At 43.2% G+C, this 17,664-nt stretch overlaps 1 protein-coding gene across 2 annotated transcripts in view; it reads right to left on the reverse strand.

Annotated features, from left to right (window-relative positions):
* LOC118364544 (ubiquitin carboxyl-terminal hydrolase MINDY-3-like) overlaps nucleotides 1-17,649 on the reverse strand; it is a 61,009-nt gene extending 43,360 nt beyond the window's left edge. Inside the window, exons 1-10 of one of the 2 annotated variants that reach the window (XM_035746171.2) lie at nucleotides 16,800-17,649; nucleotides 16,580-16,659; nucleotides 16,163-16,223; nucleotides 14,106-14,291; nucleotides 13,825-13,876; nucleotides 13,219-13,333; nucleotides 13,056-13,129; nucleotides 12,861-12,940; nucleotides 12,306-12,376; nucleotides 11,689-11,769 (exon numbers count right to left, since the gene is read on the reverse strand). In XM_035746171.2, the coding sequence (XP_035602064.1) occupies nucleotides 11,689-11,769; nucleotides 12,306-12,376; nucleotides 12,861-12,940; nucleotides 13,056-13,129; nucleotides 13,219-13,333; nucleotides 13,825-13,876; nucleotides 14,106-14,291; nucleotides 16,163-16,223; nucleotides 16,580-16,659; nucleotides 16,800-16,893 (894 nt within the window). In that variant the 5' untranslated portion in view covers nucleotides 16,894-17,649. The remainder of the gene's footprint in view (nucleotides 1-11,688; nucleotides 11,770-12,305; nucleotides 12,377-12,860; nucleotides 12,941-13,055; nucleotides 13,130-13,218; nucleotides 13,334-13,824; nucleotides 13,877-14,105; nucleotides 14,292-16,162; nucleotides 16,224-16,579; nucleotides 16,660-16,799) is intronic. The other variant, XM_035746172.2, reaches the window with a different exon arrangement.
* Nucleotides 17,650-17,664: the final 15 nt, after the last annotated feature.

Genomic DNA, 17,664 nt, shown 5'->3' on the forward strand with positions numbered 1-17,664 from the left:
CACACATTCAAAGGGAGCACCTCCCCCGCACAGCAGCCTCTGCAGCACTTGTGAAAGCTGTTCAGGGGGCTGAATCTTGTCCTGATCCACCTGAGGCTGGGGCAGGCAAGAGGAGGAGATGCCATTTCTGCCCCCCAAAGAAGGACTGTAAAACAAATACTATGTGCTGCACATGTGAGATACATCTGCAAAGTCCATGCACACACACTTGCATACTGTCCTACATGTGCTAATTTAGAGTTGATTGATTTTATGTTCTTCACATTTTTTTTATTTTGTTTATACACCTTGTGGGTGTGGGCAATGGTTAAAAAATGGGAGGCTAGTATTTTGTAGTTGAATTCCTCATTGTACACTATATAATAATATATCACTATGTTGCCAAAAACGTTAGACTTATCGTTTCCCTTCAATAAAATGCATTCAAAATGACATTCTGCACATTTCTGCTGCTTTCTCTTGCTAAAAAAAAATGTGTTTACACCTATGCAATAAAAAAAATAAACCTACTTTAGTAAAGAAAACAATTAAGACAGGTGTGTTGTAATAAAAATGAGTAGTGTTCACTGATTTAAATGCTGTCTTTCTGCATTGTGAAGAGGTAAAAACCCAGATATTCAAAGTTTGTGATGAATGACAGGTTGTTTCTTCATGCAAAATAGATTTAAAATGAAATTAAGCTGCTTTATTTTAGGGGTTTAGTGAAGGCGGGTCATTTTTTACCCTTAGGACAAGGGGAGTATACAGAATGTTTAAGACTATACACGGGTCAAGTATCAAATGTGAAAGTATGAATCTTTTCAAATTCCTTATTAAACAAACCAGAATGCACCAACCAGAATGCAACGTCTTGTTTTTTTAAAATTTACGGATAGCCAGGGGCACACTCCAACACTTAGACATAATTTACAAATTAAGCTTTTGTGTTTAGTGAGTCCACCAGATCAGAGACGGTAGGGATAACCAGGGATGTTCTCGAGTGTGTGAATTGGACCATTTTCCTGTCTTTTTGTAAAAGTTGCCCAATGTTAAGCGGAGACTCTTAGCTCTGTCATGTATAGCATGTTACTGTACAGCCACTGCGTTCTAATTCTACTGTACAGTTAATCAGTCAAATTGTATGTCACGTGCTGAATACAACAGTGAAATGCTTACTTACAAGCCCTTAAACAACAATGCAGCTAATAATAAAAAAGGTATTTACTCAAATAAAAATGATTTTTTATTTTTAATGTGTAATAAATAACTAAAAATCAGAATTGAAAAATAATTAAGGAAAAACAAAAAAAGAACAGTACCGAGGCTATATACAGGGGGTACCGGTACAGAGTAGATGTGCAGAGGCACACATTAGTCCAGGTAATTGAGGTAATATGTAGGTAGAGGTAGGTGACTATGCATGGATAATAAACAGAGTAGAAGCAATTTAAAAATGGGGTTGAGGGGGGGGACAATGCAAATAGTCCAGGAGTCTTATGGCTTGAGGGTAGAAGCTGTTAAGGAGCCTTTTGGACCTAGACTTGGCGCTCCGGTACTGCTTGCCGTGCGGTAGCAGAGAGGACAGTCTGGCTAGGGTGGCTGAAGTCTGGCAATTCTTTGGGGCCTTCCTGACACTGCCTGGTATAGAGGTCCTGGATAACTGGAAGCTTTGCCTCAGTGATGTACTGGGCTGTACGCACTACCCTCTGTAGTTGCCATACCAGACGGTGATGCAACCAGTCAGGATGCTCTCGATGGTGCAGCTGTAGAACGTTTTGAGGATCTGAGGACCCATGCCAAATCTTTTCAGTCTCTTGAGGGGGAATAGGCTTTGTCGTGCCCTCTTCACGACTGTCTTGGTGTGCTTGGACCATGTTAGTTCGTTGGTGATGTGGACACCTAGAATCTTGAAGTTCAACCTGCTCCATTACAGCCCTGTCATTAACCCTGTCCTGTCATGTCACATCAGTCATAATGACATATTTTGATCCAGAAAGGATGGAAGGGAGTGCGGAAGGAAAGATGTACTTTAAAAGGGCTTCTGGCTGCCCTAGGGGACCATGTCCTTTGTCTTCGCTCTCTGTAGTGTTTCCTCCTTTCTCTCTTCCTTTCCATTTGAGAGTGATGCCATTCACAGGCCTCTATCCTCAAGCCCCTCTCGGGAGCTGTGTGTCTGTGTGTGTGTGTATGTGTGTGTGTGTGTGTAGTAGCACAGTTATGGGTCAGTGATTTAACGGGAGATAGAGCAGCTCTTCTGGCCCTCAGTTTCTCTCAAGAGACTGGCCTCTTACTGACAGACACACACACACACACTCTGTCTTTCCCCAAAGAGCATGTGTCTGATGTATAATACAGACACAAGCACACATCTTCCTAAACGTCTCAGTGAGTGAGAGAGCGGACTGGGTCATTAGGTCTGAGGCAGGTCTCCCTTTCAGAGCATCTAAGAAAAATAAAATAATTATGGTACCTTACCTGTGAGAGCCCTCTCTCACATACACACAAAGCTAGATCTGAGTGAAAGAAGTGTACAGTAACCGTCATTAATATTCTGACGCATCTGACCTGTTCTATTCTAGCAGGGACAAAGGCTGTGTGTGATAGGGCCTGGCCCCTTGTCTGTGACTGGTCTCAGTCTCTATAGCTGCCCTGTATAGCCCTGTTCTCTAGTCTTGTTCTGTTGTTCAGACACACACAGAGAGAAACCCCAGATAGCTTGTTGTCCCTGACAGACCATTAATCACCTGTCTTTCTCTGGCACACACACCTCTCAGCCCTTCTTAGCCAGGACAAAGGTCTGAGTGTAATTGAGTCTTCTGCTTCAAGAGGCTCTCCACCTAACAAAGTGAAACACTAAACCAACACCACATACACTGTAGACTAGGAGTTCCTGTTAGCGTGACAGAGGAATAAAATGGTCAGGGATGGATAGATTGAGAGGCAGATGAAAGTATGTGTCAGGACAGTACAGAGGGACAAAAAGGGACGGGTAGAGAAAGGAGGAATGGGAAGCTGAAGAGCGGGCTCGACGAGAGGGGTAAGGCGACACCCATCTACAACTACTTAAGCTGATTGCTGGCTTTGATACACAGGTATAGCAGTATAGCAGTATACAGTTACACACACGATCCACAGCCAACAGAATCCAGTGCATGCATGCATGCATGTATGTCTGTATGTATGCATGTATAGTGTGGCAAAAAAGTATTTAGTCAGCTACCGATTGTGCAAGTTCTCCCACTTAAAAAGATGAGGCCTGTAATTTTCATCATAGGTACACTTCAACTATGACAGACAAAATGAGAAGAAAAAAATGCAGAAAATCACATTGTAGGATTTTTTATGAATTTATTTGCAAATTATGGTGGAAAATAAGTATTTTGTCACCTACAAACAAGCAAGATTTCTGGCTCTCACAGACCTGTAACTTGTTCTTTAAGAGGCTCCTCTGTCCTCCACTCTTTACCTGTATTAATGGCACCTGTTTGAACTTGTTATCAGTATAAAAGACACCTGTCCACAACCTCAAACAGTCACACTCCAAACTCCACTATGGCCAAGACCAAAGAGCTGCCAAAGGACACCAGAAACAAAATTGTAGACCTGCACCAGGCTGGGAAGACTGAATCTACAATAGGTAAGCAACTTGGTTTGAAGAAATCATCTGTGGGAGCAATTATTAGGAAATGGAAGACATATAAGACCAATGATAATCTCCCTCGAGCTGGGGCTCCATGCAAGATCTCACCCCGTGGGGTCAAAATGATCACAAGAACAGTGAGCAAAAATCCCAGAACAACACGGGGGGACCTAGTGAATGACCTGCAGAGAGCTGGGACCAAAGTAACAAAGCCAGTAACTCACAAAGCCGTAAGGGACTCAAATCCTGCAGTGCCAGACGTATCCTCCTGCTTAAGCCAGTACATGTCCAGGCCCATCTGAAGTTTGCTAGAGAGCATTTGGATGATCCAGAAGAAGATTGGGAGAATGTCATATGGACAGATGAAACCAAAATATAACTTTTTGGTAAAAACTCAACTCGTCTTGTTTGGAGGACAAAGAATGCCGAGTTGCATCCAAAGAACACCATACCTACTGTGAAGCATGGGGGTGGAAACATCATGCTTTGGGGCTGTTTTTCTGCAAAGGGACCAGGACGACTGATCCGTGTAAAGGAAAGAATGAATGGGGCCATGTATCGTGAGATTTTGAGTGAAAACCTCCTTCCATCAGCAAGGGCATTGAAGATGAAACGTGGCTGGGTCTTTCAGCATGACAATGATCCCAAACACACCGCCCGGGCAACGAAGGAGTGGCTTCGTAAGAAGCATTGTGGCCTAGCCAGTCTCCAGATCTCAACCCCATAGAAAATCTTGAGGGAGTTGAAAGTCCACGTTGCCCAGCAACAGCTCCAAAACATCACTGCTCTAGAGGAGATCTGCATAGAGGAATGGGCCAAACTATCAGCAACAGTGTATGAAAACCTTGTTAAGACTTACGGAAAACATTTGACCTCTGTCATTGCCAACAAAGGGTATATAACAAAGTATTGAGCAAACTTTTGTCGTTGACCAAATACTTATTTTCCACCATAATTTGTAAATAAATTATTTAAAAATCCTACAAAGTGATTTTCTGGATTTTTTCCCCCTCATTTTGTCTGTCATAGTTGAAGTGTACCTATGATGAAATTTACAGGCCTCATCTTTTTAAGTGGGAGAACTTGCACAATTGGTGGCTGACTAAATACTTTTTTGCCCCACTATGTATGCAGAAGGATTTCAGTTTATTCCTGGAAGAATTTCTTACTAAAATAGTGTTCCAAATTGTTAAAGTAAATTTACTTCAACATAGAATGTGGAAACAGTGCCACCCCACCACAATTGTTATAGGTCATTATCAATAAAACATCAATACGGTGTAGAACATTCGATTTGCCTGCTAGAGGGCAAGGAGACCAAACTCCACTTAAACCAGTGACAACTACGTGCAGTTTAAGGGATTGTTGAATAAAATATGAATTATTTGGCTGTAACATAATCACCTCTTGAAGAGCATAGTCAGAACTCCAAATGTCTGATTTTTCCATACAAAATAATTGCTCACATTTAGTTCAGCTCTTTCATCATTTATATAGCAAGAAACTGCATGCTCTTCATGGTCAGTAAGCATGATTATGTCATACATGAGGGTAGCCTCAATCTCTCAATATTGGCCACCATTAATTTGAGTGATAAAATAAAAGTGAATTATACCTGACAAGTATTTTAAGTTTCAGATAATTTTCCCATCCTTTGTGGGCCCTGCCTGTCAAGCAGCAGAAGGAAGCATTTGCCAATGTACTGTTAGCTGATATTTTCTACTTTGCAAGCTACCAGTAGAAAATTTGTACCGTTGGCTAAACATAGTGGTAAGTAGACCTAATGTACTTTTTTATCCAACCAACGTAGACCTACTTAGTGAAGTTAGCTAACATCCCCTTTTCAACTTTGTTTAAGTGTTCGAAAGTTAGAGAATTAAATATCATACCCACCCCCCCAAAAAAATGCAAACCTCCCATAACTTATTGTAATGGGAGAGGTTAGCATGTCTTGGGGGGGTGATATTTGTGCCATTCATTCAGGACTATCTGTAAAATCTATCCGTAAAAATGGTAGCATGTTTGGAAACGTACATTATTTACCATTCATTTCTCTTAGGCACAAGATTATCTGAAACCACCAAAACAAACAGCAAAAGCATTCAACAAGTGTGTAGAGTCACAACGTTGATGTAAACATTGCGTGCTTGGAATATGGGACCAAATACTACATTTTTGACTACTTAAATACACATACAGTACCAGTCAAATTTGAACACCTACTCATAGTAGAATAATAGTGAAGACATCAAAACTATGAAATAACATATGGGATCATGTAGTAACCAAAAAAAAGTGTTATATCAAAATATATTTTATATGAGATTTTTCAAAGTAGCCACCCTTTGCCTTGATGAACACTCGGGGAGCTCCTGGCGAGTGGCGCAGCGGTCTAAGGCACTGCTTCTCTGTGCTAGAGGCGTCACTACAGACCCTGGTTCGATTCCAGGCTGTATCCCAACCACAATTGGCCCAATGTCATCCGGGTTAGGGTTTGGCAGAGGTAGGCCGTCATTGTAAATAAGAATTTGTTCATAACTGACTTGCCTAGTTAAATAAACAGGTGTGCCTCATTAAAAGTTAATTTGTGGAATTTCTTTCCTTCTTAATGCATTTGAGCCAATCAGTTGTGTTGTGACAAGGTAAGGTTGGTAGACCTATTTGGTAAAATACCAAGTCCATATTATGGCAAGAACAGCTCAAATACGCAAAAGAAACGACAGTCCATCATTACTTTAAGACATGAAGGTCAGTCTCAAAAACCATCAAGCACCGATGAAGAAACTGGCTCATGTCATGAGGACCACCACTGGAAAGGAAGACCCAGAGTAACCTCTGCTGCAGAGGCTAAGTTAATTACCAGTTACCAGTCTCAAATTCCAAGCCCAAATAAACACTTCAGAGTTCAAGTAACAAACAAGTAACAGACTCAAATCAACTGCTCAGAGGAGACTGAGTGAATCATGCCTTCACGGTAGCGTCACTGCAAAGAAACCACGACTAAAGGACACCAATAAGAAGAGACTTGCTTGGGCCAAGAAACACAAGCAATAGATATTAGACCGGTGGAAATCTGTCCTCTGGTCTGATGAGTCCAAATTTGCGATTTTTGGTTCCAACTGCCTTGTCTTTGTGAGACACAAAGTAGGTGAACGGATGATCTCTACATGTGTGGTTCCCACCGTGAAGCATGTTGGAGTGATGGTGCTTTGCTCGTGATTTATTTAGAATTAAAGCGATATGCCATCCCATCTGGTATGCGCTTAGTGGGACCATCATTTGTTTTTCAACAGGAAAATGACCCAACACACCTCCAGGCTGTGTAAGGGCTATTTGACCAAGATGGAGAGTGGAAAGGAGCTGCATCAGATGACCTGGCACCCACAATCACCCAACCTGAACCCAATTGAGTTAGTTAGGGATGAGTTGGACTGCAGAGAGAAGGAAAAGCAGCCAACAAGTATGTGTGGGAACTCCTCAAAGACTGTTGGAAAAGCATTCCAGGTGAAGCCAGTTGAGAGAACACAGTGTGCAAAGCTGTCAAGGCAAAGGGTGACTACTTTGAAGAAGCTCAACTATATTTGGATTTGTTTAACACTTTTTTGGTTACTACATGATTCCATGTGTTATTTCATAGTTTTGATGTCTTCATTATTATTCTACAATGTAGAAAATAGTAAAAATAAAGAAAACCCCCAACTTTTGACTGGTACTGTAAGTGAATGTGCCAATACTTTTGGTCCCCTAAAATGGTGGGGTGGGGGGGACCACGTACAGAAAGTGCTGTAATTTCTGAACAGTTCACCTGAAAATACTCTCAAATGTAAGAGGACAGTCGTATCATTTAAAATCAAAAGTGCTGGGATAAAAAGTGTCACTTTCCCAATAGCCCCAGAGCTCACTGTATATGGCTAGTTAACAAGCTAACTTTCAGGGGATAAACTAGATGGCTATATCCAAATATTGTTATATTTGCTTGCCATCCATTATATTGGTGATTACAGTAGTGTGACTGACGACTTTACCAGGACAAGGACTTGCCAATGTCAAGCTCTTTCCAAAAGCCTAAATCTCTGAGGAAGCAAGCTAAATGACATGTTTGCTTAGCTAGCCAGCTACATGCCAAATGGATAGGCTACCCTGAAGTACATGATCAATTGATGTTTACTGAAAGCATGCAGTAAAACTATCAGAGCTAAATGTGGAGTAATCTGAACTGTGTAGTTCCGACAATGCTCTTCAAGGAGGTGATGATATTAAAACCAAATAGTTAACATTCATTAAACAACCCCTTGAAAACGGCAAGTAGTTGTCAATGGTTTAAGCGGAGCTTGGGCTCTCCTTGCCCACCAGCAGTCAAATCAAATGCTCAGCACCGTGTGACATTTGATTTAACCTATTGTTTTTGTTGCCACGCAGCATGTTAAAAAAGAGCGTATTGTTGGTTGCGACCTGTCATTCAGAGCAAAACTTGCCCGTTTTCCATGTTATTTTGGCATTAATACGTGTCACATATCAGTTTGCCAACAATATTGTAAAATATATATAAAATTGAGTTAATAAAGCTGCACAAAAACATGGTCTCTTTTTTGTTTTCTTGAGTAAGGCAGCTCGAAAATGCAGGCGTTTCAGCCTAATTCAGTGCTTTCTGTGGTGATGGTGCAAGCCAGCTGAAAATACAGAGCGTTGCACTGTGACTGGCTCAGTGTTCTGTCACTCATGGGGACATTACGCACTGCCAAGTCTAAGGGTAGAGCTAGAACATTCTAGCCCCTTGGGGGCTGCCATAGAGTTACAGTACATTAAAAGTGCCAATCGAAAAAGGCTCAAGGTCATTGGCCACAGATAAAATGAAGTCAAATCAGGTTATATCTACAGCAGTTCTGATTGTGAAAGTATGATGTTGGCATGATCAATCTTAGCTAGCAGTTATCTTCATGAATCAAGTCGACAAGCTACTGGCAAATCCTTGTCATATGAAGAAAAATTATGAAGAGAAATTATAGATAAAAAAAACGAATCGGTACTCATCGGCTATAAACATTACACAAGTTGGAAATCGCAAATTCAGCAAGTGGTTTGGAAGGAATCAATGACAGTGCCTAACTGCCAGCATTGCAAAGAAAGCATGAGCCTGCTATTCAGTGGAATGGCTGTGTGGTCCCAAATTTGGGATTAAGAGGCTATTTTCCAAATTTAAAATGATAAACATTCAACATTGGCCATGCTGTCAATGAAGCATGATTTGTGCCATGCTCAAAACAACTGTTAACGCGGAACTACACTGCTCAAAAAAATAAAGGGAACACTTAAACAACACAATGTAACTCCAAGTCAATCACACTTCTGTGAAATCAAACTGTCCACTTAAGAAGCAACACTGATTGACAATAAATTGCACATGCTGTTGTGCAAATGGAATAGACAACAGGTGGAAATTATAGGCAATTAACAAGACACCCCCAATAAAGGAGTGGTTCTGCAGGTGGTGACCACAGACCACTATCAGTTCCTATGCTTCCTGGCTGATGTTTTGGCCACTTTTGAATGCTGGCGGTGCTTTCACTCTAGTGGTAGCATGAGACGGAGTCTACAACCCACACAAGTGGCTCAGGTAGTGCAGCTCATCCAGGATGGAACATCAATGCGAGCTGTGGCAAGAAGGTTTGCCGTGTCTGTCAGCGTAGTGTCCAGAGCATGGAGGCGCTACCAGGAGACAGGCCAGTACATCAGGAGACGTGGAGGAGGCCGTAGGAGGGCAACAACCCAGCAGCAGGACCGCTACCTTCGCCTTTGTGCAAGGAGGAGCAGGAGGAGCACTGCCAGAGCCCTGCAAAATGACCTCCAGCAGGTCACAAATGTGCATGTGTCTGCTCAAACGGTCAGAAACAGACTCCATGAGGGTGGTATGAGGGCCCGACATCCACAGGTGGGGGTTGTGCTTGCAGCACAACACCGTACAAGACGTTTGGCATTTGCCTGAGAACACCAAGATTGGCAAATTCACCACTGGCACCCTGTGCTCTTCACAGATGAAAGCAGGTTCACACTGAGCATGTGACAGAGTCTGGAGACGCAGTAGAGAACGTTCTGCTGCCTGCAACATCCTCCAGCATGACCGGTTTGGCGGTGGGTCATTCATGGTGTGGGGTGGCATTTCTTTGGGGGGCCGCCAGAAGTAGACTGACTGCCATTAGGTACCGAGATGAGATCCTCAGACCCCTTGTGAGACCATATGCTGGTGTGGTTGGCCCTGGGTTCCTCCTAATGCAAGACCTCATGTGGCTGGAGTGTGTCAGCAGTTCCTGCAAGAGGAAGGCATTGATGCTATAGACTGGCCCGCCCGTTCCCCAGACCTGAATCCAATTGAGCACATCATGTTTCGCTCCATCCACCAACGCCACGTTGCACAAGACTGTTCAGGAGTTGGCGGATGCTTTAGTCCAGGTCTGGGAGGAGATCTCTCAGGAGACCATCCGCCACCTCATCAGGAGCATGCCCAGGTGTTGTAGGGAGGTCAAACAGGCACATGGAGGCCACACGCACTACTGAGCCTCATTTTGACTTGTTTTAAGGACATTACATCGAAGTTGGATCAGCCTGTAGTGTGGTTTTCCACTTTAATTTTGAGTGTGACTCCAAATCCAGACCTCCATGGGTTGATACATTTGATTTCCATTGATAATTTGTGTGTGATTTTGTTGTCAGCACATTCAACTATGTAAAGAAAAAAGTATTTAATAAGAATATTTCATTCATTCAGATCTAGGATTTGTTATTTTAGTGTTCCCTTTATTTTTTTGAGCAGTGTATAAAAACTTGACTTCCATTGTTCAAGACAAAAAGGTGAGTCCAAACATGTATTGTATGTGCTGCATAAATGTAATATGTATACTGTAGCTAAGAAAGTAATACTAAGTGTATGTCGTGTGTAAGACATTAGTAGCCGATGTGCCTCACCCTAATAATTTGGTCTATTTACCCATCTTATATCACCTACTGTTCTGACTTCGTGGTTCACATGTAGCCTATAACCTGTTTTTGAGAAATGTATTCATTGAATATTCTAAGAGCTGTCATTGTGTGCTTATATGACACATTTATTTAAAATACGGTTCTTGGTGTACAGGGAGAACACTGTAAGAATGGCCCATGTTCTGAATTCTATCGCTGCAGATTTCAAAAGTGCTAAATAAATAGTTATATTGACTATGTCCGTCCGAGCTAGCTCATTAATGTCTTAAGCAAAATTAGGGATGGCCTCTTATCCGCTTGTCGTCCCCTTATGCCATAGTTTATATGTCTTGTAAATTAAGTTGAATGAACCGTTTCACTGCCAGACAAGGCTCCACTGAAAGACAGTTGTATCAGTGGTAAAATGTTGGTCCTGCTATTGGGACAGCTTTATGTGGGCCCTAACAGTTTGTGGGCACCGTTTGTGCAATTAATGTATTTGTTTAGTGTAGTAGGTTTGATGGCATGCATCCCACTTGTTTCTGCCACACCAAGATTTTCATGCTAAAATCACCACTGCATATTGTGCACTGCTATCGCGCTTGCACTGATGACTGGGGGTGACGGTGTTTTTGTTGTAATATTACAAACAGACGGGGAAGTTTCACCATTAAGGAGTCTACCTTTAAGAGTCCATTTGTAACAATTAATAAATGTTGTGAACATACTGTGATTTCTCAACCCCCACATCAGCTGTGTTACACGAACCCAAAACACTGATGTGTGTGTGTGTGTGTGTGTGTTTTGTGCTGCTTGGCATGACAGATACTTTACATGCTGATTTTCCCAGTTGCAGCTGACCACAAGGTTTCAAGACAACGCCAAAAAAACAGCAGCAACTAGCCATATAAGACCATACTACTGCCGTCCTATCTTTTCTAATACCTCCTCTCACTCTTCCCGTCTCCCTCTGATGTGAACTGTGCAGTATTAAATCTGTTACAGCACACATTCCTGTTTCTGCTTTTTCTGACCTGCTGCTGGAAGAGACTGGCTTATATTATACACAGACACACAGGGCCCAGGTTGAGTGTGTGTTTTTGTGTGATTCTTACCTTGGCGAAGAACACTGAGAGATGAGTCTCACTGCCAAGGATCCATATAGGGAACTTAGGAGACTTCAGGAACGCACCCACCTGAAACACACATACATACATAGCAAAACTAGAGCAAAGCAGTTCTGATTCATATTCCAGACTGACTTAACTGTCTGATCCCAGACGAAGTTAGTTTTACAGAATAAAGGCTTTCTGATGCCATTTCAACTAACAGAAGGAATGATCAGGGAATACAATCTGATGTCGTAATAGAATATGTACAGTAATAGAGAAGACTGTCATATTGTTGCTAATACAATGGTTGTTCAATGAGCAGGTTTATAGCACAAACATACCAATGTACCCAGGTCTAACTCATCTACCCAGACATACTTAGCTGTTCTACTAATCTACTGTAGTTCCTAATCTACTGTAGTCAGTCACAGACAAGAAGTGGCAGTATGTGTGAGAGAGGGTGTGTATGACAATGTGTTTATTTGTGGTGCTGATTCTCTCACAGAATGTTTGAATCTCTCCCCCTGCAATTATTTGTGACTAGTGAACAAGAACAAACTCACCACTATGGTTTGGACATAACAAGCTTGAAGGAATGTTGTCTGTGTGTGTTTTTGTACCTTGCAGTAGCGTAGTGACTCCATGAGAGTGAGGAAGCCCACGGATGTCTGGTTGTGGATACCATGGAGCTCTGAGGGAGGGAAAGAGGCCTAGCTTAGACCAACAAAAAAAACTCTTAAATGAAACAGCTTCTTTGGTCTCTTTGTGTGTATGTTGACCAAGTGAAAGTGTGACTGATCACTGCCATCTAGTGTTCAGCTGTGGGATCACAGTCACCAGGAAACTGGACGTCTTCGAAACACTGTTAGTAAACTGAGCAATAAATAGTCGGCTAACGCTCATTGAAGAAAAGTTTCAAATTAAATCACGCTGCCAGAAAACGAGGCTTATTGCACAACACTTTGCACTAAGATAATGTATTCCGCTGTGTGTCCCCCGTTTGGTAGAGCATGGCGCTTGCAATGCCAGGGTTGAGGGTTCGATTCCCACAGGGGACCCGTATGAAAATAAAGCATACAAATGTATGCATTCAATACTGTAAATCGCTCTGATTAGATCGTCAGCTAAATTACAAAAAAAGTTTTTAAAAATGTGTCAGTGTGTGGAGTACTTACTCATGCCAGAGCACTCCCTGTCTCCATCCCACACATTAGAGACAGCGTGGCCCGTCACTAACAGGTTAACCAGACTCTGACTGCAGAGAGAAAGAAAAGTAATGGCTTAAGCTTTTTGGAACATCACTTAGCTGAAGTCGTCAAAAGAAAGGTAGCTGATAAAGATTCAATAAAGTGAGGGATCAGGGGTCGTACCTGCCGTGGCCATAGACTGGATCTACGAGAGGCTCTGTAGTATCTTCAATCTCATTCCTGATGTTAACTATCCCCTGTAGAGACAGAAAGAGAAAAGTGGTTACATGCATGCACACAGAGTGCAGAGTAATACGCATACATACAAACACACGCAGAGCCTTACCTTGGTGAGGATGACAGAGTAGAGGAAGAACAGGACTCCACAGCGCCCTTTCCAGGTTTCGTAGAGAGACACCACCTCCTCTCTAAGCTCTGATAATGACTTCACAATACGCTTCCTGTAGAGATTAGAGGTCAAAGGTCAGTGGCTAGAAGTCAGTGAGAGCACCTCTAATGACATTGCACTCATTTAGGGGGGATTCAGGTTAATGTAGGTATAATAACCATACAACTACTGAACAGTTACTGAAAGGTTATTGTATAGCAGTCATTAACTGTCACACTGCTATGACTGTACAGTAGTTCATGCTGACAGTGTCGTATTATTACGCAATGGGCCAGATGGCAATCTGATGCTCCTCTGGAAGAAAATCAAAGATTGTGTGTGTGTGTGTCTCCTTAAGGAATCAGTGAGGAATGTGTGTGCAGAGTCAGCAGGTTGTAAATCATTATCGAGAAACTCCAGTCACACACGCACAGGCTTAGCCAATCCCAGACAGAAGGAGATACACACTAGCGTTCTTGATTTTCCTGCAATGCAGTGGTCCTTTCATCTCCATGGAAGTCATGGACAATAGAGAGACGAGTCACAGTCAGTAGAGTTACTTACTGGAGGATGCTGTGAAACCGCTCAAAGCCAAGATCCTCATCAGCCAAAGCAGCTACACACAATAGACACACAGAGATGTAAACACATGCACGTTCTAGTGAAACAACAGAGGTAACGTTGACAGAACACAACACGTCATTATTCTAGATTAACAGTGACTGCAATACTACTCACTATGTGGTCTACCCACTATCATATGCGATGATTAATACCACTCAGTACAGCAATGCAGTTATTCATATTACATGGGTATTAGTGGATTGATGAGTAGTGGGACTCACTGGGTTGCTGGTCTTGCGGGGTCTGGCTGGTCTCTGGACCCCCTGTGAGGGGTGTATGAGTGGTAGTGTGGGGGCACTGTCCTTTGGCCCAGGTCACCAGGCAGAAGGAGGTAGTGGAGGAAGTAGAGCAGGCCTGTTCCAGGATCTCAGCCAGAGTAGAACACAGGGCCGCTTTCTGCTCCTCCTCTACAAGGAACACATACAATCAAAATAATTCATTGCCAAGGTGCTGTCTGAAGATATAGGCTAGGATTCCATATAAATATATAAACTCAGGGACGTTTCTTTTTTTTCTTTTTCAGGACCCTGTCTTTCAAAGATAATTCATAAAAATCCAAATAACTTCACAGATCTTCATTGTAAATAATTTGAAGATTGTTTCCCATGCTGGTTCAATGAACCATAAACAATTACTGAACATGCACCTGTGGAACGGTCGTTAAGACACTAACAACTTACAGACGGTAGGCAATTAAGGTAACAGTTATGAAAACTTAGGATACTAAAGAGGCCTTTCTACAGACTCTGAAAATCACCAAAAGAAAGATGCCCAGGGTTCCTGTTCATCTGCGTGAACGTGCCTCAGGCATGCTGCAAGGAGGCATGAGGACTGCAGATGTGGCCAGGGCAATAAATTGAAATGTCCGTACTGTGAGACACCTAAGACAGGAGGGACAGGTGATCATCCTCGCAGTGGCAGTCCACATGTAACAACACCTGCACAGGATCGGTACATCCAAACATCACACCTGCAGGACAGGTACAGGTACTTGCAACAACTGCCAGAGTTACACCAGGAATGCACAATCCCTCCATCAGTGCTCAGACTCTCCGCAATAGGCTGAGAAAGGCTGGACTGAGGGCTTGTAGGCCTGTTGTAAGGCAGGTCCTCACCGGCAACAACATTGCCTATGGGCACAAACCCACCATCACTGGACAAGACAGGACTGGCAAAAAGTGCTCTTCACTGACGAGTTGCAGTTTTGTCTCACCAGGGGTGATGGTCAGATTTGCGTTCATCGTCGAAGGAATGAGCGTTACACCGAGGCCTGTACTCTGGAGCGGGATCGATTTGGAGGTGGAAGGTCCGTCATGGTCTGGGGCAGTGTGTCACAGCATCATCAGACTGAGCTTGTTGTCATTTCAGGCAATCTCAATGTTGGTGGGAAGACATCCTTTTCCCTCATGTGGTACCCTTCCTGCAGGCTCATCCTGACATGACCCCCCCAGCATGACAATGCCACCAGCCATACTGCTTGTTCTGTGAGTGATTTCCTGCAAGACAAGAATGTCAGTGTTCTGCCATGGCCAGCGAAGAGCCTGGATCTCAATCCCATTGAGCACGTCTGGGACCTGTTGGATCAGAGGGTGAGGGCTAGGGCCATTCCCCCCAGAAATGTCTGGGAACTTGCAGGTGCATTGATGGAAGAGTGGGGTAACATCTCACAGCAAGAACTGGCAAATCTGGTGCAGTCCATGAAGAGGAGATGCACTGCAGTACTTAATGCAGCTGGTGGCCACACCAGATACTGACTTACTTTTGACCCCCCCTTTGTTCAGGGACATATTATTATTATTATTACAATTCTGTTAGTCACATGTCTGTGGAACTTGTTCAGTTTATGTCTCAGTTGTTGGATCTTATGTTCATACAAATATTTACACATGTTAAGTTTGCTGAAAATAAACACAGTTGACAGTGAGGACGTTTATTTTTTTTGCTGAGTTTATATATAAACCCAGTTATGATGCATCTCCATTTGTAGCGCTCCCTGTTTAACAGGGTCAGTTAGGGGTCAGAAGTTAGGGTTACCTCCAGTTACAACTTTTTCCAGTTAAACAGGGTCAGGGCTAGGTTTCCCAAACCCAGTCCACGGTACCCCAAGGGGTACTTTTCTTTTCTTCCCTGAACACTACACAGCCGATTCAAATAATCATCAAGATTTAATCATTTGAATCAGCTGTGTAGTATTAGGCCAAAAAACAACATGTGCACCCTTGGGGTCCCGAGGACTGAGTTCGGGAAACACTGGGTTAGGGATAGAGGTCAAGGTTACCTGTGATATGTCTCCAGTTAGAACTCTCTCTGTTAAACAAGATGTTCTTCAGAAGGAAGGCCTGCAGGAAACACACAATCAGGAAATATTCTACAAGCTGTAACCCATCTCTATAGTAGGATCAAAAACGCAACCTGCCATTCTCATCAACCCTATCCACTCTAAGAACAGATGTTTACAAAGACACTCTCTGAAAGCACCATATAGTACTATAATAAACAGTAGTAGAGAAGGCACCTCAGCTGAGTGCCTGTCAGGTTACTTCCGGAAAGTGCTATTTAAGAAGATGTGTGCCTGTCCTGATATCATCATTCTGGTAACAGACACCAACACCCTCTACCTGCTCATAGGCTGGGCCACCTAACTCATGTTTGTGTGTAAGGTTATGCGCTGCCTTTTCTGGGGACTGGTCCATACCTGTATAGGAGCAATGACAGCGCAGGGTCCTCCTTCAAACTGCTCCAGTGCTGTGTGTTCTGTCTCACTGAAGACCAACCCTGAAACACAGGAATCACATCAGAGCCACTTATTTTGCCCCACCACTACCTGCTTCAACACTGACAATGTCTAGGGTGGTGTTCAGGTTAGAGGAGAGTTGCGGCAGAATGGAGCGAAACAGAGGTGAGAGGTAGCTTACCTTGGGTCCATCTCCGGAAGAGTGAAGCAGACACCCCGTTGCTGCCTGGTCTTTTCCAAACTAGATCCACAACCTCTTTATTTAACTCCCCCATCGCTCTATAACACTGGTCCAACAGCCCTGGCAAAGGGTTAGCTGGCTAGCTAACTACAATCAAATACAGAGCTGTCACAACATACACAGCCACGGTCCCGTTCGGGTTGGAGTAGGATAGCTAACCTTAGCTAGCGTTGTGGTTTACCCTTCGACTTTCCAGGAACTGGTGCTTTGCTTCCCTCGGCAAACGGGGCCGGTGGCATCGGCCACAACGAAACTCCGTGACAAGGCAATCTCCCGGGTCTGACCAGCGGACAGGCGGGAGAAGGGGCATCAACGTTAGTTAGCTACCTTGCTAATGTTAAGTGGGCGCGACTGCCCAGCTATCTTTGCGTGGGCCGACTTCTCCAGCAAAGCAGCGGGTGTAAACTAGTTAGCGGTCTGGTCAGCTGTCCATATTGATAACAATAAGTTAGGGAGCTAGACTGTTAGCTAACTGCTCAATTCCCCTCGGTCCAAGTCGTAACGTTACCTTGCTACTAGTAGCCTGCTAACGTTAACTCGTTAGTACCAATTTGCTACGTTAGCTAGCTAACGTTAAATGCATCACGTTTTGATGTTCCAAAGAGCGCTGAGGCGGTGGCAGTTTAAATTCAGGTCTGCCTGCCGGTAACTTTCGTTTAGTCAATTGTTAGGAGGCAAACACCTGTAATGGATAACGAAAGTAGTAAAATCTTGAAAAAATATATGCTTGTTGCCGGTATCAAAGACTAGCTAGCAGTATGTCATTCGTCTATTTACAACAGCTGTTTGGAAATGTGTATTGAGT

The sequence above is a fragment of the Oncorhynchus keta genome, chromosome 31, assembly GCF_023373465.1.
Source record: "Oncorhynchus keta strain PuntledgeMale-10-30-2019 chromosome 31, Oket_V2, whole genome shotgun sequence".
In the NCBI taxonomy this organism is placed as follows: domain Eukaryota; kingdom Metazoa; phylum Chordata; class Actinopteri; order Salmoniformes; family Salmonidae; genus Oncorhynchus; species Oncorhynchus keta.